The sequence below is a fragment of the Arvicanthis niloticus genome, chromosome 1 (assembly GCF_011762505.2).
Source record: "Arvicanthis niloticus isolate mArvNil1 chromosome 1, mArvNil1.pat.X, whole genome shotgun sequence".
NCBI classification, from domain to species: Eukaryota; Metazoa; Chordata; class Mammalia; order Rodentia; family Muridae; genus Arvicanthis; species Arvicanthis niloticus.
In genome coordinates, this window is record NC_047658.1 from 18,815,787 (window position 1) to 18,841,964 (window position 26,178).

The 26,178-nt window shown below is 53.3% G+C and overlaps 4 protein-coding genes and 2 long non-coding RNA genes across 17 annotated transcripts in view; 3 read left to right on the forward strand and 3 right to left on the reverse strand.

The window, feature by feature from the left end:
• The window catches only part of LOC143442287 (uncharacterized), a 513-nt gene extending 305 nt beyond the window's left edge, over positions 1-208 (reverse strand). Inside the window, exon 1 of the long non-coding RNA XR_013110329.1 lies at positions 75-208. This is a non-coding gene — a long non-coding RNA (uncharacterized LOC143442287). The remainder of the gene's footprint in view (positions 1-74) is intronic.
• Pih1d1 (PIH1 domain containing 1) overlaps positions 1-3,925 on the forward strand; it is a 5,851-nt gene extending 1,926 nt beyond the window's left edge. For 4 of the 8 annotated variants that reach the window (XM_034501526.2, XM_034501528.2, XM_034501525.2 and 1 more), the window contains exons 3-10: positions 190-256; positions 899-1,078; positions 1,765-1,826; positions 1,921-2,002; positions 2,526-2,655; positions 2,789-2,864; positions 3,211-3,382; positions 3,516-3,925. In XM_034501526.2, the coding sequence (XP_034357417.1) occupies positions 190-256; positions 899-1,078; positions 1,765-1,826; positions 1,921-2,002; positions 2,526-2,655; positions 2,789-2,864; positions 3,211-3,382; positions 3,516-3,589 (843 nt within the window). In that variant the 3' untranslated portion in view covers positions 3,590-3,925. The remainder of the gene's footprint in view (positions 1-189; positions 257-898; positions 1,079-1,764; positions 1,827-1,920; positions 2,003-2,525; positions 2,656-2,788; positions 2,865-3,210; positions 3,383-3,515) is intronic. The other 4 variants (XM_034501530.2, XM_034501532.2, XM_034501529.2 and 1 more) reach the window with 2 other exon arrangements.
• LOC143442283 (uncharacterized) lies at positions 2,637-10,951 on the reverse strand. Of its 2 annotated transcripts, none has more exons than XR_013110323.1 (3): positions 8,753-10,951; positions 3,387-3,596; positions 2,637-2,717 (listed from the first exon to the last, which is right to left on the reverse strand). It is a non-coding gene; the product is annotated as an uncharacterized LOC143442283 (long non-coding RNA). The 2 variants fall into 2 exon arrangements; XR_013110322.1 differs by lacking the exon at positions 2,637-2,717 and adding an exon at positions 2,805-2,887.
• Slc17a7 (solute carrier family 17 member 7) lies at positions 8,319-20,394 on the forward strand. Of its 2 annotated transcripts, XM_034506271.2 has the most exons (13): positions 8,319-8,529; positions 13,076-13,328; positions 13,901-13,975; positions 14,210-14,328; positions 14,589-14,703; positions 14,780-14,867; positions 15,020-15,106; positions 15,203-15,345; positions 16,176-16,325; positions 16,441-16,573; positions 17,230-17,340; positions 17,721-17,848; positions 19,010-20,394. In XM_034506271.2, exons 1-13 carry the CDS (start codon positions 8,468-8,470, stop codon positions 19,301-19,303), a joined length of 1,758 nt encoding a protein of 585 aa, XP_034362162.1. In that variant the 5' UTR covers positions 8,319-8,467; the 3' UTR covers positions 19,304-20,394. The 2 variants fall into 2 exon arrangements, with proteins under 2 accessions (XP_034362162.1, XP_034362152.1); XM_034506261.2 differs by lacking the exon at positions 13,901-13,975 and having other exon boundaries at positions 8,320-8,529.
• A 215-nt stretch (positions 20,395-20,609) lies between these two features.
• Gfy (golgi associated olfactory signaling regulator) lies at positions 20,610-24,037 on the reverse strand. 2 transcript variants are annotated; one of them, XM_076933710.1, is made up of 4 exons: positions 23,880-24,037; positions 21,869-23,046; positions 21,249-21,422; positions 20,610-20,894 (listed from the first exon to the last, which is right to left on the reverse strand). In XM_076933710.1, the coding sequence occupies exons 2-4, from the start codon at positions 23,025-23,027 to the stop codon at positions 20,701-20,703; spliced, it is 1,527 nt and encodes a 508-aa protein (XP_076789825.1). In that variant the 5' UTR covers positions 23,028-23,046; positions 23,880-24,037; the 3' UTR covers positions 20,610-20,700. The 2 variants fall into 2 exon arrangements, with proteins under 2 accessions (XP_076789825.1, XP_076789829.1); XM_076933714.1 differs by lacking the exon at positions 23,880-24,037 and adding an exon at positions 23,139-23,279.
• On the forward strand, positions 23,279-26,071 carry Pth2 (parathyroid hormone 2). 2 transcript variants are annotated; one of them, XM_076933749.1, is made up of 3 exons: positions 23,279-23,578; positions 25,593-25,723; positions 25,892-26,071. In XM_076933749.1, the coding sequence occupies exons 2-3, from the start codon at positions 25,596-25,598 to the stop codon at positions 26,064-26,066; spliced, it is 303 nt and encodes a 100-aa protein (XP_076789864.1). In that variant the 5' UTR covers positions 23,279-23,578; positions 25,593-25,595; the 3' UTR covers positions 26,067-26,071. The 2 variants fall into 2 exon arrangements, with proteins under 2 accessions (XP_076789864.1, XP_034346763.1); XM_034490872.2 differs by lacking the exon at positions 23,279-23,578 and having other exon boundaries at positions 25,557-25,723.
• Positions 26,072-26,178: the final 107 nt, after the last annotated feature.

A 26,178-nucleotide genomic window follows, 5' to 3' on the forward strand; every position in this document is an offset into this window, starting at 1 on the left:
TTTTAAAAGAAATGGAAGTTGGGGGAACTTGGGAATTCTTGTAAAAATAAAAGGGGGCCTAGACTGTACAGTACCCCATGTGATCCCGAGCTGTCACATATGAGTTGTCCTATAGTCGTTTGAGGAGCAGATGAGGGGGTTTGACTTCACAGACTTATACTGGATGGTTGTTTACTTTTTTCCCCACAGGCTTCCAAAGAGCTCCAGCAAGCCCAGACAGCCAGGCCAGAATCTACACAGATCCAGCCAAAGCCTGGTGAGAAACAGATAGAAATGCTGTGTCTAGATACGTAGGTAGGTAGATAGCTAGATAGGAAGGTAATATACCCCAGGGAGGATGGGAGAGGGTCAGGAGAAGCTGGAGGCAGGACACACAGGGTGAAGGTGACAGATCATAGTTGGGTACAAAGGCCTAAGAGTAGTTATGTGAATGGACAGGCAGGAAGATCACCAACAAACACTGGACCACAGAGAGCAGAGTGGGAAGTGGAGATTCAACGTAAGAAAGAGTCGGGTGCCTGAGAGAAGCAGAGAGGAATAGAAAGAGGGGAGGACAGAGCCGAAGTGTGAAAGCAGGGCGATACTTACAGGGTAAAGGTGCTTGCCACTTAGCCTGGGGACCCGAGAGAACTGAGTCCTGAATGTCGTCCTGTGACCATCACATACTCCAGCCGTGCCATGTTTGCACACATGCACACACATGCACACACATGCAAAATAGGTGCATGTAATTAAAAGAGGGGAAGAAATGAATGCCTGTGATCTAAGGAAGCAGAAGTCTCCCAAGTCTGGGGCCAGCCTGAGCGTAAAGTGAGAGACCTTGTCTCAAAAAAGGGAGATGGTGGGTGAGAACGTGACAGCTCAGGGACAGATGGCCAAGATAACTGCACTCGTGCAGGTTTCTGCATAAAGACCAACTCTTCGGAAGGAAAGGTTTTCATCAACATCTGCCACTCTCCCTCCATCCCTCCCCCGGTGGACGTGACTGAGGACGAGCTGCTTCAGATGCTGGAAGAGGACCAAGCTGGCTTCCGAATCCCCATGAGCCTGGGAGAGCCACATGCTGAGCTGGATGCAAGTCAGTGCCCTCAGAAGACACCCAGTCTGCTCCCCCAACATTGTTTTTCTCAGGAGCTTCCAGTCAGCACTGGGAGCCAGAGGGGTCCAAACATAATTCCAGTGTGAGTGATTCAGGACTGGAGTGAGCATGCATGCCCTGGGCTCATCACTGAGGTTGAAGAAGGTTTCCGAGAGGGTTATGTGGAAGAGTGCCAGTCTGATTTGAAGAGTTACTTAGGCAAAAACAGAAAAGAGGGTCGTAGGCAGAGATGACAAGTGAGCTGATCATGGTTGCTCACTCTTGTAATCTTAGCTCTTAGGATGCTGAGGCAGGAGAATTGCTGGGAGCTAGAGGCCAGCCTGGACTACATAGAAAGATGACAAGGGCCTGTGTCTGGAGGATACAGTGATGTCAGGACAGACTGGAAGTGTGGGTAGTCAGGGGCTCTGGAATAGCGATCCCTAGAACTAGGTGGGCTAGAGTGAGGGCATCATCCTTGGAGCTGCTGGGCCAGGCCCTGCCTTGGTGGTGTGGTCTGCAGCCTGGATGTGAGCCGAGAAGCCAAGAAGGACCTTGTCTGACTTGTCTGGAAAGTGTATGCTGTCTTTCACTTCCTGTGTCTTGGGTCTCTGGTCCTTGGGTAAGTTTTCCTTATGGGTATTCCATGGAGGTTGTGGGACCTCATTCCCTCTTTGTTTCCACAGAAGGCCAGGGCTGTACTGCCTATGACGTCGCTGTCAATAGCAACTTCTATCTGAGGATGCAGGTGGGGTGTGTGGTAGGGATAAAACCTTGGCAGTATGCTTCCTCCAGCCACAGCCCCACCCCCACCATCATATCTGTTTTTTCTCTAACCTCAGAACAGTGATTTCTTGCGGGAACTAGTGGTCACCATTGCCAGGGAGGGCCTCGAGGACAAGTACGGCCTACAGCTAAATCCTGGTGAGGAGCAGGAGGGACCAGGAATCTTGGGTGCTACACTTGGGAGAGGTGAATTCAGTGTGTCAGGGATTTCCTTGACTAGCTTTCAGGAGAGGTGAAGCTTATTAGAATGAGGGTGATCCGGGCGGTGGTGGCGCACGCCTTTAATCCCAGCACTTGGGAGGCAGAGGCAGGCGGATTTCTGAGTTCGAGGCCAGCCTGGTCTACAGAGTGAGTTCCAGGACAGCCAGGACTACACAGAGAAACCCTGTCTCAAAAAACAAAACAACAACAACAACAAAAAAAATAGAATGAGGGTGGAGGTGGAGCCAAGATGGTTTGAGGCCAGAAGCCTGCAAGGTGTGTGTAGGGGAGTTTCTTGGTGCATTCACCAGGAAGGGTAGAGCTAAGGTGGGTAGGGCTGCCTAGAGTCAAGCTTGCTATGGTCAGGATGGAAGGTTTTCAGGAAGGTGGCCCAGCCTCTGTGGACCGGGGAGCATCACCTGAGGGTCCACCTCAGTGATGTTTGACTCTGCACCCTCAGAATGGCGCATGCTGAAGTACCGGTCTTTCCTGGGCTCCATCTCACAGCAGAACATCCGTTCCCAACAGCGCCCACGGATCCAGGAGCTGGGGACCCTGGATGCCAGTGACTCACTGGGAACCCAGCATGGGTGAGCCATCGTGCACATCTGAGCACATCTGGGCTAATGACTGTCCTAGGGCTGAGACCTGGCTGGGTGGAGGGAGAAAGGGACAGTAAGCCAAGTAGAGGGTCACCCACAGCCTACACTTGTTCCCACACAGCCCAGAGCGGCCTCACCTGAGCCTGTGGTTGGAAGCTCCTGATCTCCTCTTGGCTGAAGTTAACCTTCCTAAACTGGTGAGTGCAGGCATTTTCCTAAACTGGTGAGTGCAGGCACTTTAGTCAGGGGAAAGAGCAGGTGGACACCCCAGGGCTGAAGAAGGAGGTCTATGGGCCAAACTCCTGGGTCTGAAGGAAGACACTGGGGCCTGGACTGGTCTGGGTTCTATCTCTTGAGGCAGTGGTGCAGTTGCCTCTTTTGGCCTAGAAAATGTGACAGCTGCAGCTGCTGCTGTCCTGGGTTTGAGCTCCGTGAGACTTAGAATTATTGTCCTTTGGGTTTTTCCCCCATTGTTTTTGTGCTGGGGATTGAAGCCATAACCATGTATGCTCGGACCTTGGAGACATGGCTTCCCAATGCTAGGGGCGTGGGCTGACTCTCTCATCGCCAGGATGGAGCCCAAGGGCTGGCACTGGAGATAGGAGAGAACCGCCTGGTGATGGGAGGCCCCCAGCAGCTGTACCACCTGGACGCCTCCATTCCCCTGCGGATCAATACCGAGGCAACCAGGGCTGCTTTTCACCACAGGAGAAAGGTACCTAGAGGGGCTTCAGCAAGTGCTAGGTTGTAGGGACCTGGAGCCCTGGCTCTGCGGGAGGAGGCGTCGACCTGGAGTCCTGGGCTTGAGAGCTCTGGGTTCTGAATCCTCATTCTCTCTCCTTTTTCAGCAACTGATGGTGTCCATGCCCCTCCTGGCCGCATCGTCCTGACCAGCGTGTCCTGCATTTCCGGATGTAGCTGATGTCTTCCTAAGAGAAGTGAACAGGTTTCCAGTTCTCTCCTGCTCCAGGCAATGATGCACAGAGGGAGGAAGGGAAGAGAAACGCCAGCTCTGACTCAGTGTCCCCAAAGTCTGTCTCTTTCTCAAGGCCATGGCCTCCTGAGCACTTTGGACTCCTGTCTTTTACTGGGCTCCCCTGGGCTCCAGAGCTAACCCACTTCTTTCCTATCCCACTTCCTTATACCAGCGAGAACGTCTCGGCATCCAGGCTCAGCTCTGGTCCCTCCTTCCTAGACAAGGCTCTTCCTGCATGGACGTCCAGCAGTCCCCAGAATAAATGTCCCACCATACCACCGACTCTTGCTTCTCCTAGTTCTAGTGCCTTCTCTAGAATGTCATGTGGGAAGTTGCAAAATGACTATCCCCAGTACAGTGGGTGTTCTCTTGGGACTGGGGCTTATGCAGTTTGACCTCTAAGCAGTCAAACTCAAGCAGTGTCTCTAGGCTCTCCTGCGCCATACTCTGTTAACTATCCATTCTTGGTGTCCAGCTTCATGTCACAGGCACCCCCAAGTTGAAGTCCCAACCCCCCAGGCCTCACTACCTCCTGGCCAGCATGCTGGGCTCCCTCTTTTAGGACACTCCATTTTACTTCCCAACAGTCTTTCCCTTTTCTGGTGCTGAGGATGTAACTCAGGGTCTCTCATGCCAAGTGTGGTCTGGGCAGGCAGTGGTGGCACACACCTGTCATCCCAGCACTCAAGGGCAGAGGCAGGTGGATCTCTGAGAATGTGGCCAGCCTGGTCTACTGAGTGAGTTCCAGGACAGCCAGGGTTCTACTGAGTGAGTTCCAGGACAGCCAGGGTTACACACAGAAATCCTGTCTCAAACATCCAGACCAAACAAGCAATGCTAGGCTTACATTTGTCATGCCATTGAGCTGTATACCTCATGGCACCCCCATCTGTTTTTTGTTTGTTTGAAAAGAGGTTTCATGTAGTCCAGGCTCATTTGAAACTTCTCCTGAAGCCGAGGATTTGAATTTATAATCCTCCTGCCTCTCGTAAAGTGATGGGCTTTCAAGTTTGCACTATCCTGGTTTATATAGCTGGGGACCACACCCAGAATGCCATGTGTGCTAGGCAAGAACTCCACCGAGCTGAGCTGAGCCACTTCCAGCCTCTACCCCTACACTGTAATATATATTATATTGGTAAGGTGTCAGGTGCTGTTTGTACTTGTTGAAACCTGATTTTTTTTTTTTTTTTTTTTTTTTTTTTAGATTTATATATTTTACATTTGTGAATATTTTGCCTGCATGAATGTCTGTGCACCGTTTGTGTGGTTGGTTTCTGTAGCGTTTACAAGGTGTGGAATCCCAGAACTGGAGTTAGCATGTGGGCATCCTGAGACCTTTGTGAGAGCAACAAGTATTCTTAACCCTGGAGCCATCTCTCCAGTGCCAAAAGCTGATTCAAATGTGCTTTGAGACTCTGTCCTAGGTCAGGCTGGCTCCCTGGCCCTGCAGAGGGAAGACGGAGAATACAAACAGTAATATTAAAAACGTTGACCTGGTATCCAGACGTGGTGGGTAGGGCCACTTGCTGCTGGGTCTGATGACTGGAGGTCCATCAGGGACTCACATGGTAGAGAAGTAACGGCCGAAAGTTTCCCTCTAACCTCCACAAGTGCACCGTGGCATGCCAGCCTGATCCTGTGGCTACACACACAGAGGGTGCCAGACACAAGTGCACCGTGGCATGCTGGCCTGAGCATGTGGCTATACACACAGAGGATGCCAGATAGACAGACATATATTCTCTCTCTCTCTCTCTCTTTCTCTCTCTGTACACGCGTGCGTGTGCGTGTGCGTGTGCGTGTGCGTGTGTGTGTGTGTGTGTGTGTGTGTGTGTGTTTTACTGTCTGGTAGCTCCTGAGTTCAGATGAAGGTACCAGATCCTCTGGCTGTTAGCAATCATAGGTGTGCTGGGAACTGAACCCTGGTCCCCTGCAAGAGCAACAAATGTTCATAGCCATCTCTCCAACCCCAAATATATATGTAATTTTAGTTTTTTTTTTCTTCTCCAAATAAGGTTTCTCTGCGTAGCTCTGGCTTTCCTGGAACTCATTTTGTAGAGCAGGCTGACCTCAAATTCAGAGAGCTACCTGTTTCAGCCTCTGAAGTGCTGGGATTAAAAGCATGTGCCACCACTCATGGCTTATATATAATTATTTTTTTTTGGGGGGGGGGCGGTTCGAGACAGGGTTTCTCTGAGTAGCTCTGGCTGTCCTGGAACTCTGTAGACCAGGCTGGCTTCGAACTCAGAAATCCACCTGTCTCTGCCTCCCAAGCGCTGGGATTAAAAGGCGTGCGCCACCACTGCCCGGCTATGTATAATTTTTAAAGATTAATCATAAAAGCCTGGCGTGATGGATCATGCCTTTAAGCTGGGCATTTGATAACTGTGAGCTTAAGGCCAGCCGGTCTAGAGAAGATCCTGCTCAAAAAAAAACCAAAATAAATAAATAATCCAAAATTGAAAACATTGCCGTACAACTGCTGAGAAACGTTAGTAAAGTCAGAAGGATGCCTGTTCAGTAGCCAGACATGGTGGATATGCCTGCAATGACATTCTCAGGAGGCTGAGGCAAGAAGATAAGTCTGTACAGTGAGATTTGTCTACCCTTCTCCAGGATGCGAGCAAGCAAACTGGTGACCTCTGTCCACGTGAGGGCGCAAGGAAGCCTTAGGCTTCTTAGCTAAAATTGTATCTCCTAGAACTGGCGAACAGAAACATCGGTTGATGCTGGAGCGCCGGACTGACTTCCAATCGCAAAGGCCACTGGGGCTTGTAGTCCAGGCTGAGGGCCTCCCTAGGCAACCTAAGGTCTAGTTTCCAGGTCCTGAAAAAGCTTGAAGACTGGGTGCGTTCTTCCTTTTTCCGTCGCCATGGTGATGGTGCGGGCGACAGCCCGGGATTTGGCAGCGGCAGGGCCCCCTTCCCACTCCCTCCTCCTCACCATCTGCTCCTCCCTCACACCTGGCCATGAGCCGCGGACGCCTCCTCCGCACGCAGCCCGGGACTCCACGGCCACCAGGTGGCGCGTCTGCGCGGCTTAGCCTGGTGCCCTCCTCCCCGAGGACTTGTCAATCAATCAGTCAGAATTGAGACCCTCCGCACCCGCCCGCTGCTTGGTCGGCTTCGCTGGTCCCTTCCTGGACCGCATCATGAAAATTTAATCCCAAATGCATTTGTAGCCTGACACGTGGGTGGGTGGGGGAGATGGTGGGGAAACCAACACCCTGCTAAGGCCGGAGCGTTGGCTTGGAGTGCTTCAGGGCCACTTTAGAGTTGGGGTTACCCCCAAAGGATGGGAGTGGAATTTACGGTTGGAGAAAGGACTTAGTGGGTGAGGACAGATCGTGGAGCCCGAGTGGAAGTCGCCACTGGGACACATGGAGCTAGGAGACAGACTCAAGGGGAGGAGCCAGGCCCAGAAGGCAGAGACAACACAGACAGCAAGTATGCAGGAATAGAGGGACATATTTGGGGGGAAGGGACCCAATTGATGGGGCCCAGACTAAAGAGAGTATCATAGTCTAGGGAGCCTGACATACTCTTGGGAAGTGAGGAGGAAATCGTGGGGCACAAAGTGCAGTCATGGCGAATCTAGTTGTAGCTAGCAGAGTTCAAAAGGATGAAAGGAGAAGGAGTTGAAACCCAGGGAGAGAAAGATGGAGTGCAGTAGAACCCAAGGGTAAAAGTGGAATCTGAAAGTGAGAAAGCCAGTCCAGCGGCACAGCCTGTAACCCCAGCTCCTCATAAAAAGCAGCCTGAGCTACAGAGGGAGGGCTGGGGATGTAGCTTGGTGGGCTTACCTGGTATGTGTGGGGCTCTGGGTCTTATTCCCAGTATGGCCAAAAAAAGGAAAAGAGGGGCCAGAGAGATGGCTCAGCGGTAATAGGCTGCTCTTCCAGAGGACCTGGGTTCAGTTCCCAACACCCACATGGCAGGTCACATCTCCAGTTCCAGATCATCATCTCATGTCATCTTCAGGCCTCTAATGCCACTAGGTATACAGATATTACACAGATATATAATATGCTAGCAAAAACCCACATACCTAAATTAAACTTAAAAAAAATAGCCGTGGTGGCGTTTTTCTTTTTTTCTTTTCTTTCTTCCTTTTCTTTCTTTCTTTCTTTCTTTCTTTCTTTCTTTCTTTCTTTCTTTTTTTTTTGAGACAGTTTCTCTGTGTAGCTCTGGCTGTCCTGGAAGCCAGCCTGGCCTTGAATTCACACAGATCTGCTTGCCTGCCTCCTGAATGCTGGAATTAAAGGCGTGTGGAGCTCAAAAAAATTTTTTTAAGACAAGAAAAAGGGAGAACAAGAGAGAGAAAGCCAAAGGTCGGACGGGGAAGAGAGCTGCTCAGCAGCGGAGAGATCTGGAAAGGAGAGGCTCAAAGAGCTTTAGACAGGCAGAGTATCTGAGGAGTGTATTATAGTGGGGAGCGAGGCAACTCGAAGTTCAAACCCAGGGACGTGGCCTTGAGGTGGACAGGTGGAGGCTTTAGGATGGGAGAGCTGAAGGAGAGAAGGTCTAGCTTGCAAGACAAGCTACATAGTGGACTGGCTTAGCATCTCCAGGTAGCCTGTTGGAGAAAAAAAGGCGGGTCCTTCCTTCGAGGGGTGGGGCCTCGTTGGGTGGGCGTGGATGCTCCGCCCCGCCCCGACGCTGAGTCCGCTACAGCCCTGGGCAGCGGGCACTCGCAGCCTGGTTCCCCCCGAGCGGAGCTGCGGGGCCGGGCCGGGCCGGGGCGGACCCCGGGATCCCGGACGCGGCCGCCCGGGCCCGCGGGCGGGGGGATTGGTAGGGGACCCGCGTGGGCACTGCCACCATGGAGTTCCGGCAGGAGGAGTTTCGGAAGCTAGCGGGGCGCGCCTTGGGGAGACTGCACCGGTGAGCCTGGTGGGGTTCCTGGGATGGTGAGGATGAGGATGTCCCCTTTCCATCCGAGAGCAACGGACAGAGAGGGAGAAGAGAGGCGACACCCAGACACAGTGTGGGGAGGCCCACCCATCTGTTCAGGATTCCGTCCTGTCAATGCTGTCCTTCCACCCTGCTTAATTCATCATCGTTCCCCCTCCCCCCAACCCCCCCCCCCCCCCGCACCTCACCCTACCTTGGGCTCGACTTTTCTTTGGGATTGTGTATCCCTTCTATTCTCTGGATTTCTGTCCACCTGTCTTCTACTTTAGATATGTCTCCTCTCTCTGGGTCCTTCTTCTCACTGGGTGTCTGTACCCTCTCTCTGATTAGGAGCCAATGCGGGCGCCCACTGGTTGTCCATCAGTCCTGACTCTGACTCTCGCATCGCATCCCCTTGCCTCTCTTCTTCTTCCCTGGACCTCTGGTCCCCACTTTGATCTGTCTCAGCATCTCTGACTATTCACTGCTCTCTTCCCAGCCTGACTCTCTCCATCTCTCCTCTTTCTCAGGTTCTGTCCCTCGAGGCATTTAATCTGGAGCTAAAGCGGATTGGGGCTGTTGGTTCTTGTCCTTGAGGGGGGTTAAGCTGGGAGGGAAAAACTAGGGTATCGTAGGTTCCGGGTTGAGGGGGATGAAGGGAATTTCAAGGCCACAAAACCAAATTAATCTTGGGGGTAATATGGTCTTCCCAAGGGATATAAGCTGGAACTGGGCAAGATTTGTCCCCACCAAGGGCCATGATTCCAGTGACCCCAGTGTCCCTTGAGGTAGCCTGGACACCTCCCAGCCTCTCACCCCCAACCCCAGCTCTGGCTCCAAGTCAGAGAAATTACTCAGCTCTTGAGAAGCCTAAAAATATCTATCCACAGTGCGGGAGGAGATGGCCTCGTGGGCATGGTGCCCTCAGACCCTGCTTCCTCCACACAGGGCTCCAGTCCACCATTACATGTCCCTCGGTGCATCTTACTGGGCCGCCTGAGTCTAAAGCCCGGTGTGATAGTCCAGCTTACTGTAGCTCACCTCCTAGATCCAAAGTTAACCCCACCCTCTGGTAACATGAAAGGGATGAGGGGGGCAAGGAAGGAAGGAAGGTGCAGTGTGTGTATGTGGCAGTGTGGGGGGGAGTGGTGGAGGGGGAGCTGAGACAGCGTCACCTCTTCATTTTCCAATTCCCAGCCCCTCCCCACCCTTTTTTCTCGCCTCCTTTCACGAGTTTCTCAAAATACACCAGCGTGAAGTCAGGGGAGCTAGAGAAAGATGTGCTGGTGGAGGGGGCTGGGGGGGGGACAGCAGGAGGCAGGTGTTCCTCAGGCCCCCTCCCTTAGCCTCTCCATCTCCACTCTGGGTCTCCAGTCTCTCCCTTTTCTAAACTCAGAGACCCCAGAGGCAGGAGAAGCAGCAGAAAGTTGGGGAGTGGGAAGCAAGCATTTATTTGCAAACAAAATCCAGAGTTTACTTTGACAGTGGGGGTATTAATGTCATACCGGTCATTCTCCTTCCCAAGCCCCATACAAGAGCTGAGAGCTATGGGTGCTCCTGGAGATGAGTGCAGCTGGCTCTGGAGTGGGGGAGGATGGTTCTTTTGGACCAGGTAACCCAGAGTGACTTTGGACAAAGTAGAGGAGCCAGGAGCCAGGGGTTCTTGCTTCTTACAGCCAGGCACTGGGCAGGGCATTGCTGGAGGCCAGGAATGGATCAGGCCCACAGAAGGAGTGTGACCTTGGACCTGTGAGATCTGTTTTTGAGTCTCAGTTTCCTAGTTCTACAGTAGGAGACAAGTAAACTGCGGAAGGCACAGGAAGACAGAGACGGATACCTAGGGAGCAGTTGAGGTATGGTCTTCCTTGGGGAATCTCCACCCTAACCCAAGCGACACACACTCACAAATCCTTGGCCTAGTTGGGGTCATCCAGAGAGGAGATGGGAGTATTCTGGGACTCTCGTTATTTGAGACAAGGTCTCCTGCAGCCCAGGCTGGCCTTGAACTCTTGATCATCTGGCCCCCATCTCCCAAATAGTAGGATTACAGGCTCATATCACTGGGCCACACTTGAACTCCTCTGTGTAGTGACTATTTAAAAAAAAAAAAAAAATCTAGTATGATACTCAGAATCCTTAGAGAAATCTGACATCAAATATAAATAACAAATATCAAAATTCAGAGGTTACACTCACACCTATAGTTTCAGAGGCAGTCAAATATCAGAAATCAACCCTGGGTCAAACTTCAGTCTCACTGGCCAATGCTTTATGAGGTGAGCAGGTGGGGTCTTCATCCCTGTGATTTACCCTGGGGTGTTTGATTTCCAGCACCCAGGCTATGTTCCCTCTACCATTCTTCCTTCTTTCTCTTGGTTACTGTCTATTCCCTCTCTCCTTCTACCCTCGGTACCCCCTCCTTTTTTTTTTTTTTTTTTTTTTTAATTTTAAGACAGGCTCTGGCTGAGTAGACCTGTCTGGTCTAGAACTCACGGAGATCCTGCCTCCTCCTTAAAGTACTGTGGTTAAAGATGAGCACCACCATACGGTTTGTTTTGTTTCATTGAGACAAAGTCTGGTGTAGCCCAGGCTGGCTTCAAATTCACTATATAGCCAAGACGGCCTTGATCTCCTGATCCTCCTGGCTCTGTTATGATTACAGATGTGTGCTGATATCCCTGGCTTCTGTAGTGTTGTGGCCGGAACTCAGACCTTCCTACATGCTAGGCAAACACTGTGCCAACTGGGTCACATCTCTACCCTCCCTTACTGGTCTCACTCTGTAGCCCAGGCTGGTCTTGAAATTGCAGCAATCCTCTTGCCTCAGCCTCCCTGGGTAGGCTTGGATGTCCTGGAATTCTCTCGGTAGACCAGCCTAGCCTCAAACTCAGAGATCCACCTGCCTCTGCCTCCAGAGTGCTGGGATCAAAGGGTGTGCCGCCACCATCACCGCCCGACTCCACCCCATTTCTTTCCTGCCCCTCCCCACTTCCTTAAGTCTCAGTGTGGGGCTGTCGGCTGCGTTCTTTGGCCCTCCCCCCTCCTCCAGCCCGTCTGGCTGTTCTCTCCTCCCCCGTCCCCATCTCCCTCGCCTCCATCTGTTCTCGCCCCTTCCTGGGAGCCAGCCCGATCCCCTGCCTGCCTACCCGCCTCAGAAGGGCCACACTGAACACTAAATGTCCCCACACTTCAGGCACTTCATGGTCTCAGATCATTTGTCGTCGCTGTGTCCTCATCTCCCCATTTTCTAGCATCAGAGGCGCTCTCCTCTCTCCGCTCTCCTCCTGGTACAGCTACGTCTCTTACTGCCTGTCAGTTCCTACGTTCTCGCCCCCGAGTCTCTGTCTCCCTTTTTCTCATTCTCTGACCCTCTCTCCCTAGGTCTCTGTCATCTTCCCACTCTGGGTTTCTTACTCTCTGGATTCTCTCTCTCTTTCTCTCTCTCTCTCTCTCTCTCTCTCTCTCTCTCTCTCTCTCATCTTCACTAGGTCTCCCCGCCCCAGTCTCTGGCTACTCCCCATGGTTCTGCCCCACTCTCCACAGCTCTTTGTCTTTCATCGCTGCAATACCCCCATCTCTCTGGTCTCTCTCCTCTTGCCTCCAGGTCAGGCTCTCCCGTCTCCAGCAGCCTCTCTCTGGCTGGGAGGCAGCCCCTCCATGAGCCCTATCCATCATCACAGACTCAATCCTGGATGCAGATCGGGCGGAGGCGAGAGTCACGCTGGGGAATGAATGCGCCAATCTCCCTACCAGGGCCATCTGTCCCTTGCCAGGACACCAGCTATCACTCCCCCTCCCTGCCCCCTAGGCTGACAGTCTGAACTCCAGATTCCCCAGGGATGGATACTTAAGCCGGACTGCTGGATTCGGCACCTCACGAGGGAGTCCCCCAAACCGCATCTGTGGGAATGGGCTTCAGGCAGCGTTAGCTGGACTTCAGCCCCACATCTGGGGCTTGGAAGCAGGGCAGGGCAACCACAGGGGGAGATGGAAGGGGGAGGGGTCGATATATATAGCCGAGATGGCTCGGAAGCATCTGCTCTGTTGACACCTTTGCGCAGGGCTCTCCTTTGTACCTTTGCTGACTCAAATAGACTTGGATCTGCATCTGCTGGAGGGGGCTGGGGACAGTCTTGGAGCCCTGCGGTGGGGGCTTGCAGGCACCTGCTCTTTGATTCCAAAGGGTTGTGTAGAATCTATAACTCCCTAGTAGAGAGAGATAAAGGAGGATTGGGGAGTAGACTGAAGATCTTGACCCCAGAGTTGGAGCAGGAGAGAGCTGGTGGCCTGGACTCCAGGAACTGGAAGGAATTCAGACTCAGATTCTGAGTTTGGCAAAAGACGTGGGTTTTGCCATGCACTCCTGTGTCACAGGGAGGAGAGGGAACTCTGAGTTCTTGGACAGAGGGAGGGAAACACAGGTACAGAGATGCCTGAATCATAGTGAGGGCAGCCAAGCAAGGTTAAGCCTAGGACCCCTGTGTCACTGGGGGGAGGTGCCTAGACTGCTGAGTCTTTGCTTCTCGCTTCCCTGAAGGTTACTGGAGAAGCGGCAGGAAGGCGCGGAGACACTGGAGCTGAGTGCCGACGGGCGCCCAGTGACCACGCACTCGCGGGACCCGCCTGTGGTGGACTGCACCTGCTTTGGCCTCCCTCGCCGCTATATCATCGCCATCATGAGCGGTCTGGGTTTCTGCATAAGCTTTGGCATCCGCTGCAACCTGGGCGTGGCCATCGTGTCCATGGTTAACAACAGCACAACCCACCGCGGGGGCCACGTTGTGGTGCAGGTAACTGCTTGGGCGAGCCCTGCTCACTGTCCGTGGTCCAGGTCTCACTCCTTCCCAGTTACTACCCTTTGGTCCTGCCCTTCCATGTCTCCTTACAGATCTGACCCCACTCCCGGTTCCTGGCTTCCTCAGGCCCTGCCCTTATGTAAAGGAAGCTCCGCCTCCTTTCCACCCCAGATTGCAAAAAAAAAAAAAAAAAAAAAAAAAAAAAAAAAAAAAAAACCCGCTAGCATTAGGTTCGCTACTTATGGCCTGTTTCGGACCTTCTAGCCCTTTCATTTATGGCCGTGCCCATGTTTATGCTCCCGGATCACTCTTGAATAATTTCACTGCTATCTCAAGCTCTTTTCCAAGTTCACCTTTGCCTGTGTCCACCTGATTAGTTCTGGCCCACACTTAAAGCCTCGTCCAAGCTCAGGTTTATGTTATTTTAACTTGGATATTATACAAGCTATGTCCTTGAATGAGAAAAAAAAAATCTTGGTTTGGTCTGTGGCTTACCTGAAACCCTGTCCTTTGCTCCACTATAATTGGGAACACCCCTAATTTAGCTGCTTCTTGGCCCTGCCTAGACCCCATACAGGTCTGTCCCCAAACAGGAGGCAGTCACCCCCACACTTGGGGATATTCAGGGAGGGGATACTGAGGTAAGCAAGCAAGTAGAACCAAGCTTCTAGGCAGCAGCACCCATAGCTGAAGTGGTAGGACAGGCACTAGCAACATAGAAGGGCAGAGCTCCACTGAACTCTGATTGGTAGATTTGGGCAGAAGGCGGAGCATCTTGTTGCTGATTGAGGTGCTAAGTCTATGGGTACTGATTGGTGGAGGGTAGAATCTGGAGGCCATCTAGTATCTAGTTTGATGTGTATTTTGATCAACAGAAAGCCCAGTTCAACTGGGATCCAGAGACTGTCGGCCTCATACATGGCTCCTTTTTCTGGGGCTACATTGTCACTCAGATTCCTGGAGGATTTATCTGCCAAAAATTCGCAGCCAACAGGTACAGTGGTGATGTCTCAAGGTGTCAGAAATTGCAGTTGTGTGTGGTGGAGCTAGAGGATGTGGTCTTGGGTTTGGCTCTGGGAAATTGGGAGGGTCCTTGTTTGAGGACAGCCTCTAGTTCTGTGAAACACAGGGCCTGTTGTGGGCAGAAATGGACAAATCCTAGGAGCGGTGGGAAGGCTGGATGGCTAGCGGCACATGAACAACTCACTCTATCTGGCGTGGCTAGACTCTTTTTCCCCCCATCTTTCTCAACAGGGTCTTTGGCTTTGCCATTGTGGCTACCTCCACCCTAAACATGTTGATCCCTTCAGCAGCCCGTGTTCACTATGGCTGTGTCATCTTCGTGAGGATCCTTCAGGGATTGGTGGAGGTAAAACACGCCCCATTAGCCCTGCTCCCCTCTCTGACTCCACCTCTTCTTGTTGACCTCGGTGCTCCCTCCCTAGGGGGTCACATACCCTGCTTGCCACGGCATCTGGAGCAAATGGGCCCCTCCCTTAGAACGGAGTCGGCTGGCGACCACAGCCTTTTGCGGTGAGAGGAAGGGGCTGGGGACCAGCTCTTGGGTGAAGGGGACTGAGCTGTGATCTTAGGTGTGGCAGAGATTTCAGGCATGAGGGGCTGCTCTCCTGGATCTAGGAAAGACCTAGGTCTAGGTTTGTTCTCTACCCTCATTGTCTCCTCAGGTTCCTATGCTGGGGCCGTGGTTGCCATGCCGCTGGCTGGGGTCCTGGTGCAGTACTCAGGATGGAGTTCTGTCTTCTATGTCTATGGTGAGGGACCCAGATGCATGGTTCTGGATGGTACTGGGGCTGACTGAGCAAGTCCGGATGTTACCCTACACCCATCTCCCTACTGATCCCCCTCAGGCAGCTTCGGGATCTTTTGGTACTTGTTCTGGCTGCTTGTCTCCTACGAGTCCCCTGCACTGCACCCCAGCATCTCGGAGGAGGAGCGCAAATACATCGAGGATGCCATCGGAGAGAGTGCTAAGCTCATGAACCCTGTCACGGTTGGTCATGAGAGCACACGACTGGGGTGGAGTGTGTGTGTGTGTGTGTGTGTGTGTGTGTGTGTGTGTGTGTGTTGGCTCAAACCTGTGCAAAGACTCAGAGAAGATAGAACAGCTAAGCAAAAGGCTGGGGACAAATGGGGCAGAGGCAGGAGGATTGCAAGTTCGAAGTCAGGCTATAAAATGAGTTCAAGGCCAGGCTATGCATTTCCTGAAGCTTTGTTTCAAAATTGAGAACTGGGTTAGAGGTTTAGCTCAGTGGCAGATCATTTTTCCAGAATCCCCTAGTGAGGGGCTGCGGGTGTTTCACGATGAAAGAGTTCCTGCCTAGTGTGAATTCCTATTACTGAAAAAAAAAATGAAGGTGGAAAAAAAAGAGAAAGAAATGAAAAGAAAGAAAATAGCTGGGCTAGATTCCATATTAGGTGGGAATGGAGTTTAGGAACGGCAGGTACTAGGTGGGTGATTTAGAGCCACCCATGAGGTCTGGTTGAAAACAGCAGAGGGTAAAGAATGTGAAGTTTTGCTAGATATTGCTGTGGGTGTGGCTTTGAGGGGTGAGTGAATAGAAATTTTACTGGGCTCACCATTTATGGGTTATCATGAAACCTGAGGAGCCTCTGGAGACACGGGACCCATCCTTCATCCTTGCCACACGAGACCTTAAGGCTGGGTTTTTAGAATTCCTAAGTCCTCAGGAGAAACGAGAGGCCCATTCTCAGAGCCCTCTGTGAACTATTTTGGGGTCCCGACAGGGACACGAAGTTCCCAAGTCCTGGTATCTGTCTTAGCATGGCCTCCTCTCCCCTCCGCTCCCTGCCCCCCCCCAGAAGTTTAACACACCCTGGAGGCGCTTCTTTACGTCCATGCCCGTCTACGCCATCATCGTCGCCAACTTTTGCCGCAGCTGGACCTTCTACCTGCTCCTCATCTCCCAGCCCGCCTACTTTGAAGAGGTGTTCGGCTTTGAGATCAGCAAGGTGGGGGTGCAGGAGTAGGGGACTCGATGGGGGTGAGAGACAGGGTGCCTGCGTCCCTGTGCCGAGGCAGGGATGGATGAGGAGGTGGTGGCTGCCCATTCACCTGCTCTCACAGGTGGGGCTGGTGTCGGCGCTGCCTCACCTTGTCATGACCATCATCGTACCCATCGGAGGCCAGATCGCCGACTTTCTGCGCAGTCGTCATATAATGTCCACGACCAATGTGCGAAAGCTGATGAACTGCGGGGGTGAGTGGGTGGAGCAGAGTACAAAGGGGAGGACAAATGGGCGGGGCATGGGCGGGACCAAGGGCGGGGCTTATCAGATCCATCCTGAGTGAGTAAGGGTTTGGAGACCACCATGTAGAAGGATAGGCAGACCTGGATGGTGTAGAGAAGACCTGAAGGATGCGACCTTCACGAGGCTAGGTGGAACCAGACTTAAACTAGGCTGGGAGTGGGGAGGGCCGAGGAGACAGGCGACTGGCCATAATTGAAGTTTTAGGGAAACAGGCCATGGCTGGGGACTTGGGGACACTAGGCTGTGAGTGGGAACCTAGCAAGATCAGTTGAGAGTGGGGTACAGGAGCGATAGAGACACGATTGAGGTCTTGAGCTTCCTTATGAGAAGTGACTTTTGAGGGTTCAGAGACGGGATATTGGGTATTGACTGTGGCCTAGTCAGAAGGTGGGATCACAGTGGACCCTTTTGAGGCAGAGCACCAAAGGGCATGGATTAGGTTGGGTCTTGGGGAAGTAGCACCCACTCTAGTTTGGAGGAACCAGGGTCAGGTCTGCTGTAGGTCAGAGGTGACTAGAAGGGGGTCGGAGTGAGATTGAAACTGCCATTGGCGAGGTGGCCAATGGAGTCACAATGGGCACTTGGGTGACATGACCCTCTTCAGGTTTCGGGATGGAAGCCACACTGCTGCTGGTGGTCGGATACTCACACTCCAAGGGTGTGGCCATCTCCTTCCTCGTCCTGGCTGTGGGCTTCAGTGGCTTTGCCATCTCTGGTGAGAACCTGACATGGGCAGCTTGGGATACTGGAGTCAGCTCAGGCCCTGAAATGGGTTTCTCGGGAATTAGAGAGATGTCTCTCAGCAGTTAAAACCCTTGTTGCTGTTGCAAAGGACTGGAGTTTGGTTCCCAGCATCTATCATACTTCCAATAACTCCAGCGCTAGTGGATCAGGCGCCCTCTTCTGGACTCTTTGGGGACTGCATGCATACTTTCACATCTCTGCCCCTCCCCCCATACACATTAGTAAAAATAAATTTTGGGGGGTGGGGGGAAGAGTGTCCCAGAAGTGCCGGGCTGGGGTGGGTGTAGCATTTCAGTAGGTTATCTGAGTTAGGAACTTGGTATGACATCTGCTACCTTGATACCCCACCAGGGTTTAACGTGAACCACTTGGACATCGCCCCTCGCTATGCCAGCATCTTGATGGGCATTTCTAATGGCGTAGGTACACTGTCTGGGATGGTGTGCCCCATCATCGTGGGTGCAATGACCAAGCACAAGGTTAGCACAGCCCTCCCAGAGAATGCCTGGAATCTTCTAGATACCCAATGTTCCTTTTTTGTTTGTTTGTTTGTTTGTTTGTTTTTTGTTTTTCGAGACAGGGTTTCTCTGTGTAGTCCTGGTTGTCCTGGAACTCACTCTGTAGACCAGGCTGGCCTCGAACTCAGAAATCCGCCTGTCTCTGCCGCCCAAGTGCTGGGATTAAAGGTGTGCGCCACCACTGCCCGGCCCCAATGTTCCTCTTTTTTCTTTCTTTCTAAAAATTTATTTATTTATTTATTTATTTATTTATTTATTTATTTATTTATTATACTGCATTCTGCCTACATATATGCCTGGGGGCCAGAAGAAGGCACCAGACCTCATTACAGAGGGTTGTGAGCCACCACGTGGTTGCTGGGAATTGAACTCAGGTCCTCTGGCAGAGCAGCCAGTGCTCTTAACCTCTGAGCCATCTCTCCAGCCCCTCTTTGCTTTCTTTTATCTCTCCTTTTTTTTCTTTCTTTTGAGACAGGGTTGCTCTGAGTAGCCCTGGCTATCCTGGAACTAGCTCTGTAGACCAGGCTGGCCTCGAACTCAGAGATTTTCTTTTAGCTCTTACAGAAAATCTATTTTAATTAATTAATTAATTCTTATTAACTTAATGTGACTGAGCTAATTTGTGGCATGGAATGTGTGGAGAGGTCAGGGAACATTGTTGGTTTCCTCTTTCCATCATCGGGTGCCAGGGACAGAGCTGGTGTTGTACCGTTGGCATCACTGTACCTGCTGAGTCACCTAACCAACTCTCTCTCTATATATATATTTTGGTCAGAGTCTCACTCGGTAGACCAGGCTGGCCCTGAGCTGACAGAGATCCATCTGCCTCTGCTTCCTGGCCTCCTATTCGTTTAAATGTGTTCATATGCATGTGAGTTCTGAGCCCACAGAGGCCCCAGAGCTGCTGCCTTGTTTGGATGCTGGGAACCGAACCTGGGTCTTGTGCAAAAGCAAGCAATAAGACCTCTTAAGCTCTGAGCCATCATCTTTCAGCCCCCAATATGTGTATTTTTAAAGACAAGAAGCCCATGTTGGCTATGCTCCTGCGTCACCCTGCAGAGTCCCTGAACTGATATATGCGCACCCATCCGTCTCTGACCTTCTGCCTTGTCTGCCCCTCAGACGCGGGAGGAGTGGCAGTACGTGTTTCTCATAGCCTCCCTGGTGCACTATGGAGGTGTCATCTTCTATGGGGTCTTTGCTTCGGGAGAGAAGCAGCCGTGGGCAGAGCCGGAGGAGATGAGCGAGGAGAAGTGTGGCTTTGTTGGCCACGACCAGCTGGCTGGCAGTGACGAAAGTGAAATGGAAGACGAGGCTGAGCCCCCGGGGGCACCGCCCGCGCCCCCTCCTTCCTATGGGGCCACACACAGCACAGTTCAGCCTCCGAGGCCCCCACCCCCTGTCCGGGACTACTGACCACGTGCCTCCCACTGTTGGGCAGTTTCCAGGACCTCCACTCGATACACCTCCAGCCTGAACGGCAGTGTCGAGGAGCCCCACTCCTCTCCTGCCTCAGGCTTAAGATGCAAGTCTTCCCTTGTTCCCAGTGCTGTCCGACCAGCCCTCTTTCCTTCTCAACTGCCTCTTGCGGAGGGTGAAGCTGCTGCACACTGGCAGTTTCAAGGATACCCAAACACCCCTGAAAGTTGTTCTCTGCTTGTTCTGCCTGTGTGGTTTCAAATCTCCCCTTTCAGGGCTTTATTTGGATGGACAGTTCAACCTCTTTCTCTCTTGTGGTTTTGAGGTTTCACCCCTTTTCCCAAGACCCCAGGGATTCTCAGGCTACCCCGAGATTATTCAGGTGGTCCCCTACTCAGAAAACTTCATGGTAGTCCTCTATTAGTTCCAAGGCTCGCGTAACCATTCTGCATTTTCCAAGTTGGTTTAACCAATCATCAATGCCGCCATTCCCAGGACTGATTCTCACCAGCGTTTCTGAAGGAAAATGGCGGTTTCAAGTCCCCCCCGCCCCCTTTTCTTCCCTCGTCCCCTCACCAGCACACTTTGCCGGGCCTTGTCCTTAGCTTAGTACAATCAATGTCCAGGGAAATGGCCAAAATGGCTCTGCTCACCCTGTGCTCTTTTTCTGACTCAGTTTTCAGGTCTCAGTAGTGGCTGCTCAAAGCTATTAATTTAGTGGCTGGAGGCCACCTCTTCCCCCCTGTGGTGGTTTCAGGATCTCCCTTTCCCCCCCCCCCCCCAAATCCTTGCACTTTATTCTCCTGGGTGGTTCCAGACTGCCCTCGGTTTCTCAGTGGCCATTTGTTGTGTCCCTCAGGGGCTAAATGATTCCAAATCTGGGGTGCTTCCCCTCATAGACACCCCTCTTTCAACGTAGAAATCTGGGGAGGGGGGAGTATGTGAGAGAAGTTACAGAATCCCAGGAAAGGGAGCGGGGCTGGGGGAAGAGGGTTGTTCCTGGGGCAGGGTCACGTCTTGGTGTCTGTCTCTGTGAGTAAATCCTGCCTTGCCCCACCCCACTCCCAATAAACGCTTTGGTGTACAGATTAGGTTGTCACGTGATGCGGGTGGTCACCCGAGCCTTCCTCCTCCTTCGGACCCAGGTGTGCAGACCCCAGTCTTTTCCTACTGTCTGTGCTCGAGCCCCCAGTTTCCCGCTTGCTTTAGTCTGAACCCCTGCCCGACCTGGGCCTCAGTTTCTCCTCCCGGCTCCTCCGGGCCCCGCCCCCCTCTGCCCCTCGGACAAGCACTCAGGCACAGCTTCCAGTGGGTGAGGCGGTTTATTGGGAAGTTCTGCCTGGCTCTGGGGTCCCTCTAGGCGTCGAAGCTGGGCCGGGTCTGCGGCGCGGTCCTCAGACGAAGTTGGGGGACAGCGCGGCGGGCGACAGGGCTTCCAGGCGCTGCGGCCCGCGAGGCGGAGGGGGCAGCTTGGGCGGCAGCGGGGGCGTGGGAGGTGGCTGGTGCGTGGCGATGTGCGAGGGCACCCATGCATCGGGGGCATAGAAGTAGAGATCCAGCGGGTCCTTCGGGGCATCCAGGTGCAAAACTGCAAGGGCGAGGGACGTCAGGCGGCTGGCGGATGGGGAGGTGGTGGTGGGGCGAGCCTCGATTTGGGGGGTGGTACAGAGTCAGGTGGGGCTTGACTGAGCGGAGAGGGTGTGTGGGTGTAGGGGTGGGAATTTAGTCTCAGAGGGTGTGGAGTGTGTGTGTGTGTGTGTTTTGGGAATATGAGCTACACCGTGAGGTTCTGTCTCAGAGGAGGAGGTGGGAGGAGGAAGAGGAATAATTTCAGATGTAACAGGCTGGGACCAGACCATGGTGGGGTCCAGTCTTATACTTACCTTGGACAAGGGCCTGGATAAGGTCTTTGGGGGAGGGGGGGCGGGGACCAAGCGCTCACCTGGTTCATCTCCGCTGTCCTGGAGCCTGTGGTGTGCAAAGGACCTGTGTCTGGAGGCCCGGCGGTAGAGGCACCACAGCAGGAGGAAGATGCCAATCAGCATCCCTGTCCCCGCGAAGAACAGGCACAGAGCCCCACCGACGGAGCCGCGTGGGCGGCTGACCAGAGTCACCCCTGAGGGATGACATATTCATCTAAGCTGAGGGCTTCCTCCCTCAGACCCAGGAGTCCAGACCCAGCCCTCAGACTCAGGAGCCCCAGCCCCACTCCCTCAGACCCAGGGATCCAGACCCAGCCCTCCTCCCTCAGACCCAGGGATCCAAACCCAGCCCTCCTCCCTCAGACCCAGGGATCCAAACCCAGCCCTCAGACTCGAGGAGCCCCAGCCCCACTCCTTCAGACCCAGGGATCCAGATCCAGCCCTCCTTCCTCAGACCCAGAGATCCAGACCCAGACCTCCTCCCTCAGACCCAGTGATCCAGATCCAGCCCTCCTCCCTCAGACCCAGGGATCCAGACTCAGCCCTCCTCCCTCAGACCCAGGGATCCAGACCCAGCCCTCAGACTCAGGAGCCCCAGCCCCACTCCCTCAGACCCAGGGATCCAGTCTGAGCCACTCACCAGTCTCCTTCACTCGCTCCACCACGATGATAGTATCGACTGTGTCTCCTCGGCTGTGTCTCTGAGGGGCCTGAGGCACGGCAGGGGCTACCTGATTGGGGTGCTCTAGAGGAGCAGGGGCCCCTGCAATCCGTGCTGAGGGAAGAGGGATATCTGGCCCTTTAGGGCCTGGGTTCTGGGGTAATTGTAGCTCTTTGGTCCCTAGGGAATCTGAGGTGGACAGGCCAGGAGTGGCAACTTGGGTGGCTGTAGGGGCTTTGGGGCTGGGACTCAGGCCTGGCTCACTGGGAGTAGTGGCTTCCTCCCTGAAGGTTGTTGGTTGGGTAGGAAGACTAGAGGTAGTTCCCAAGTCAGAGGTTACAGCTATCTCTGTTACACTTTGATTGGGGGCTGTGGGGAATTGTGTTTGGGGGACGTCAGTGGGATTGGAGTTGTGGGTGGTGAGAAAGGCCGACTGTGGACTTTCTGTAGGGTCAGGGTGGGTGGGTGGTAGTAAGGCTGAATTGAGGTTTCTGGTGGCACCAGAGTTGTAGGTCTCTAGGAATTTGGAGCTGAGGAATTGGGTGGGACTAGGACTTGGTATCTTAGGCTCTTCATCAGGTGAGAGTTTGGGGGTGTCTCCTTTGAAGAGTTCAGGGGATTCATGGTGTAGAGTTGGCGTGGGGTCAGTGTGTGCAGTCTCAGGAGACTCTGAGAATGAGGTGTTGGAGGGATTAGGTTTTGGGGTTTCAGGAGATTCAGACGGGGGAATTCCAGTTGTGTCAGGTATGGGGGTCTCAGAAGGTTTAGCAAGTGTTGGTTTGGAGGGGCTCATTTGTGAAGTACCCTGGGATTCTGCTATTGAGGTGAGCTGGTCAGGCATGGGAGTCTCTAGAGAAAGGGAAAGACTGGGTCTGGGCGTCTCCCTTAAGTTTTTTATGGAGATGTGAGGGGACGCTGAGGGTGGTGTCCTGGAGTGCTCAGAAGGAGTGGTTGCAGGGTATCCTGGGGTAGGTTGATCTCTAGTAACATTTTCTGGAGTACCAGTGGGCATCCCAGAGGGCTGAAGCATCCCCTGGAGATCAGAGCCCAGAGGCAGAGAGGCTGAGGGAGCTGCCCTGGAACTCAGACCATCAAGGAGAAAGATGAGGAAGCAGAAGATGGGGCTGAAGGGCTGCATGGTTCTGAGATGCTTTTAGCTGTGGAAGGAGTAGGTAGCAATCGGTCAAGGCCAAAGCATCCGAGCCACGCCCACTCAAGCACCACACCCACTCCCAGAGGCTACACCCACCGGCTCCCAGAAGGACCAGATCCTTCCAGGGACCCTGGCAAAAGCTAACAGCAACTCCCTGGAGGCTGTGGGATGGTAACTGGTCACCAAGGATACGGGAGTTCAGGGATTCTTGGGAGTGGTAGTGCGTTTCCCAGTGGGGTCCCTAAAAAAAATTGGGACATAATGACACCTTTCTAAGGTCCCACAAATGTTAGACTCCACCTTCAGAGAGTGTCAGATGGTAAAGGGGACATAGGACAACCTTCTCCTAAGGCTCTGAAGAGGCCAGGACTGCAAAGGCTTTAACACCAGAGGAGGAAGAGAATGAAGAGCTGAGGCCCCAACTCAGCCAGAGGGAGGAGGAAGACTCCACAGTCTCGAGAAGCAAACTGTTGGGCTCTGAGCCCCACAGAGTGGAGGGCAAAGGGTCTATGTTTCTGCTTCTTGCCAGAAATTAGGTACCTAGAGATTCTGAATATTGGGGCCTACAAGCAGGGCTGAAGGGTTACGGGGGCGGGGGGGGGGTGAACAGGACATGGGATCATTGGACCATGAGTTAGATGTCTGGATCTGAGAGTTCCAGGTCTTCAAGAAATAGGGATGAGAGGCGTGGACTCCTCAGCCTGATGGGGATGCAGTGGGCTCAGGCCCCTGTTTACAGAGGATGGAGCTAGGGAATCCAGTGACCCCTGTGATGGATTGGGTGTGGAGGAGGGAGCTGGGTGGGATAGGGTCATTTGGAGTCATGGGGTCTCTTACCTGCTCAGTGGTATCCAAGACAACAGCAGACGATCAGCTCTGAACAAAGAGAAAAGCAGGGAGTGCTGCAGAATGGCGCTGGAAAGAACAGGCACAGGGTCCCAGAGGCTCACAGGTGACAGGTGACGCACCTGGCCCCTTCCCTGGGGCATCCTGAGAGCCTAGCAACAGGCTGAGACTCTTAAAGGGACAGAGACATAGGACCTCATCCATAGGTAGAAAAGGAAGTTAGGATTGAACCAAGCTGTGTTCTCTTTGTAGCCAAGGATTGGCCTGGGATGATGGTACAGGCCTGTGATCTCTGCTCTTGGAAGGCAGAGGCAGAAGGATTATGAGTTCAAAGCCAGTTTGGGTGACATAATGAGACCCAGGACAGCTTGAGCTACAGCAACTCTAAAACAAAAATAAAACCCAACCAACCAAATATACACACACAAAACAAACAACAACAACAACAACAAAAAACCCCAACCTACCAACCCAACAGACAAAAGGTGAGTGGTGGCACTCACCTTTAATTTCAGAACTTGGGAGGCAGAGGCAGGCGGATTTCTGAGTTCTAGGCCTGGTCTACAGAGCAAGTTCCAGGACAGCCAGGGCTACACAGGAAAATCCTGTCTCAAAATACAAGTAAATAAATAAAGTAAATGAGTCCTATGTCCTCTCCACTACCCCTCAAATCTAAGGATCTAAGTCCCTGGAACCTTTCTAATCTCACTAGGCCATACTGTTCTCAGACTAAAGAATCCAGGCTGCCAGGACCTAGGAGTGGGGGCCCCTGTCTTGACCACCTTTATGTTTGGGATTCCAAGTTTGGTCCCTCATCTCTGTGGAGGTTGGAGTCCAGGCCCCATTCACCTCCCTTGCCCATGATACGGGAGGAGGGTGTCTCTCTCTAGTCCTCGCTCCTTTGAAGCAGTCTTATTATGTAGCATACACAAGCCTCAAAATTGCAGTGATTCTGCAAATTTGAGTGTAGGGCACCCTGGGATGGCCTTGGGAGCTCCCTTGAAACATACCAGATATAAATGGTTGGCTCTAATCTTCACCATGCCCCTGTGTCCCTTGTAGGGAGGGGAAAGACTGTGTCCCATTTCATGGAGGTTCACCTGTTTGCACACTACCACCTCCTCTCTCTTCTCCTTGGCTCTCTTAATGGGCCTGCCTGTCCTTTCCACATCCTCTCTTCTCAGCCTTTCTCTCTTCCTTCATGCTATTCCCTTCCTAGGCATCTTGCCTTTGCTTTTCTGTCTGGAGGTTATTTCTTCTGTCTTTCTCCCTTGTATCCCTCTGCTGTCTTCCCTGCCTCTCTGTGTCCCCAACTCGTGCTCTGATGGTCCCCTTCTCCAGTCTCTATTTTTATTCCTCTGACACACCCCTTGTGTCCACCTCTCTGTCTGTCTCCCCCCACTTCCCTTCTTCAGTACTGACTCTGGGTCCCAATTAGTTGGTGTTGGCCACGGCAGTGCAGGGCCCCACCAGGCTTCTCATTACCGCTGGCGGCTCCTAATGAGCGTGGGGTGGAGTGACCCCGCGCCCCCAGCCCGGCCTGCGTCATTGCCGCCGCGGGGGCTGTGAGGGTTTATAAAAGGGGGAGTAAGCATAGCTGCTGCCTGAGCCCACTGCACGGTAGGCTGGTGGCGGGGTTGGACCGTGGGCCCTAGGCTTCTGGGCGGGATGGTGACATTGACATCCTGTCCCCTGTGTTCACAGGTGATGGAGACCTGCCAGATGTCCAGGAGCCCCCGAGAGCGGCTGCTGCTGCTTTTGCTGCTGCTACTGCTTGTGCCCTGGGGCACTGGCCCTGCCTCAGGTGTTGCCCTGCCCCTCGCTGGTGTGTTCAGGTAGGTGTGAGGTCCCGACACCCAAGGAAGGGAGGAGACACCCGCAAGGGAAGGCGAGATACTGTGCGCGGGGGTTGGAGGGCAAGGGTGCTTAGCGTCAGACTGCCGTGGGGACCCGCGGTGGCCTGTGGGGCCTAGTGCGCAATCACCACATCTCTCTTCCCGCAGGCTCCGCGCCCCCGGCCGTGCCTGGGTGGACTTAGGTACCCCCCTGTCTCGGCGCAGCCTGGCGCTAGCTGACGACGCAGCCTTTCGGGAGCGCGCCCGCCTGCTGGCCGCCCTGGAGCGCCGCCGCTGGCTGGACTCTTACATGCAGAAGCTGTTGCTACTGGACGCGCCCTGAGCCTAATAAAGAGCTTGTCGCACTGCGACTGCGCATCCTTGCTGCGCCGCTCTTTTGTGGGTGTGTGGGGAGGGACCCTCCGCGTCCTCGCTAGTCTCCGCCTTCTCCGAGT

Excerpts from the sequence above, each read along its gene's own strand:
- Slc17a7 (XM_034506271.2), top strand. The coding sequence starts at position 8,468 with ATGGAGTTCCGGCAGGAGGAGTTTCGGAAGCTAGCGGGGCGCGCCTTG. Across the intron at positions 14,329-14,588 it reads CAAAAATTCGCAGCCAACAG|GGTCTTTGGCTTTGCCATTG; the intron begins GTACAGTGGTGA and ends CTTTCTCAACAG. Across the intron at positions 15,107-15,202 it reads TTCTGTCTTCTATGTCTATG|GCAGCTTCGGGATCTTTTGG; the intron begins GTGAGGGACCCA and ends GATCCCCCTCAG.
- Gfy (XM_076933710.1), bottom strand. The coding sequence starts at position 23,027 with ATGCAGCCCTTCAGCCCCATCTTCTGCTTCCTCATCTTTCTCCTTGAT. Across the intron at positions 21,423-21,868 it reads GGAGCGAGTGAAGGAGACTG|GGGTGACTCTGGTCAGCCGC; the intron begins GTGAGTGGCTCA and ends GTCATCCCTCAG. Across the intron at positions 20,895-21,248 it reads GGACAGCGGAGATGAACCAG|TTTTGCACCTGGATGCCCCG; the intron begins GTGAGCGCTTGG and ends TCGCCCTTGCAG.
- Pth2 (XM_034490872.2), top strand. The coding sequence starts at position 25,557 with ATGGTGACATTGACATCCTGTCCCCTGTGTTCACAGGTGATGGAGACC. Across the intron at positions 25,724-25,891 it reads CCCCTCGCTGGTGTGTTCAG|GCTCCGCGCCCCCGGCCGTG; the intron begins GTAGGTGTGAGG and ends CTCTTCCCGCAG.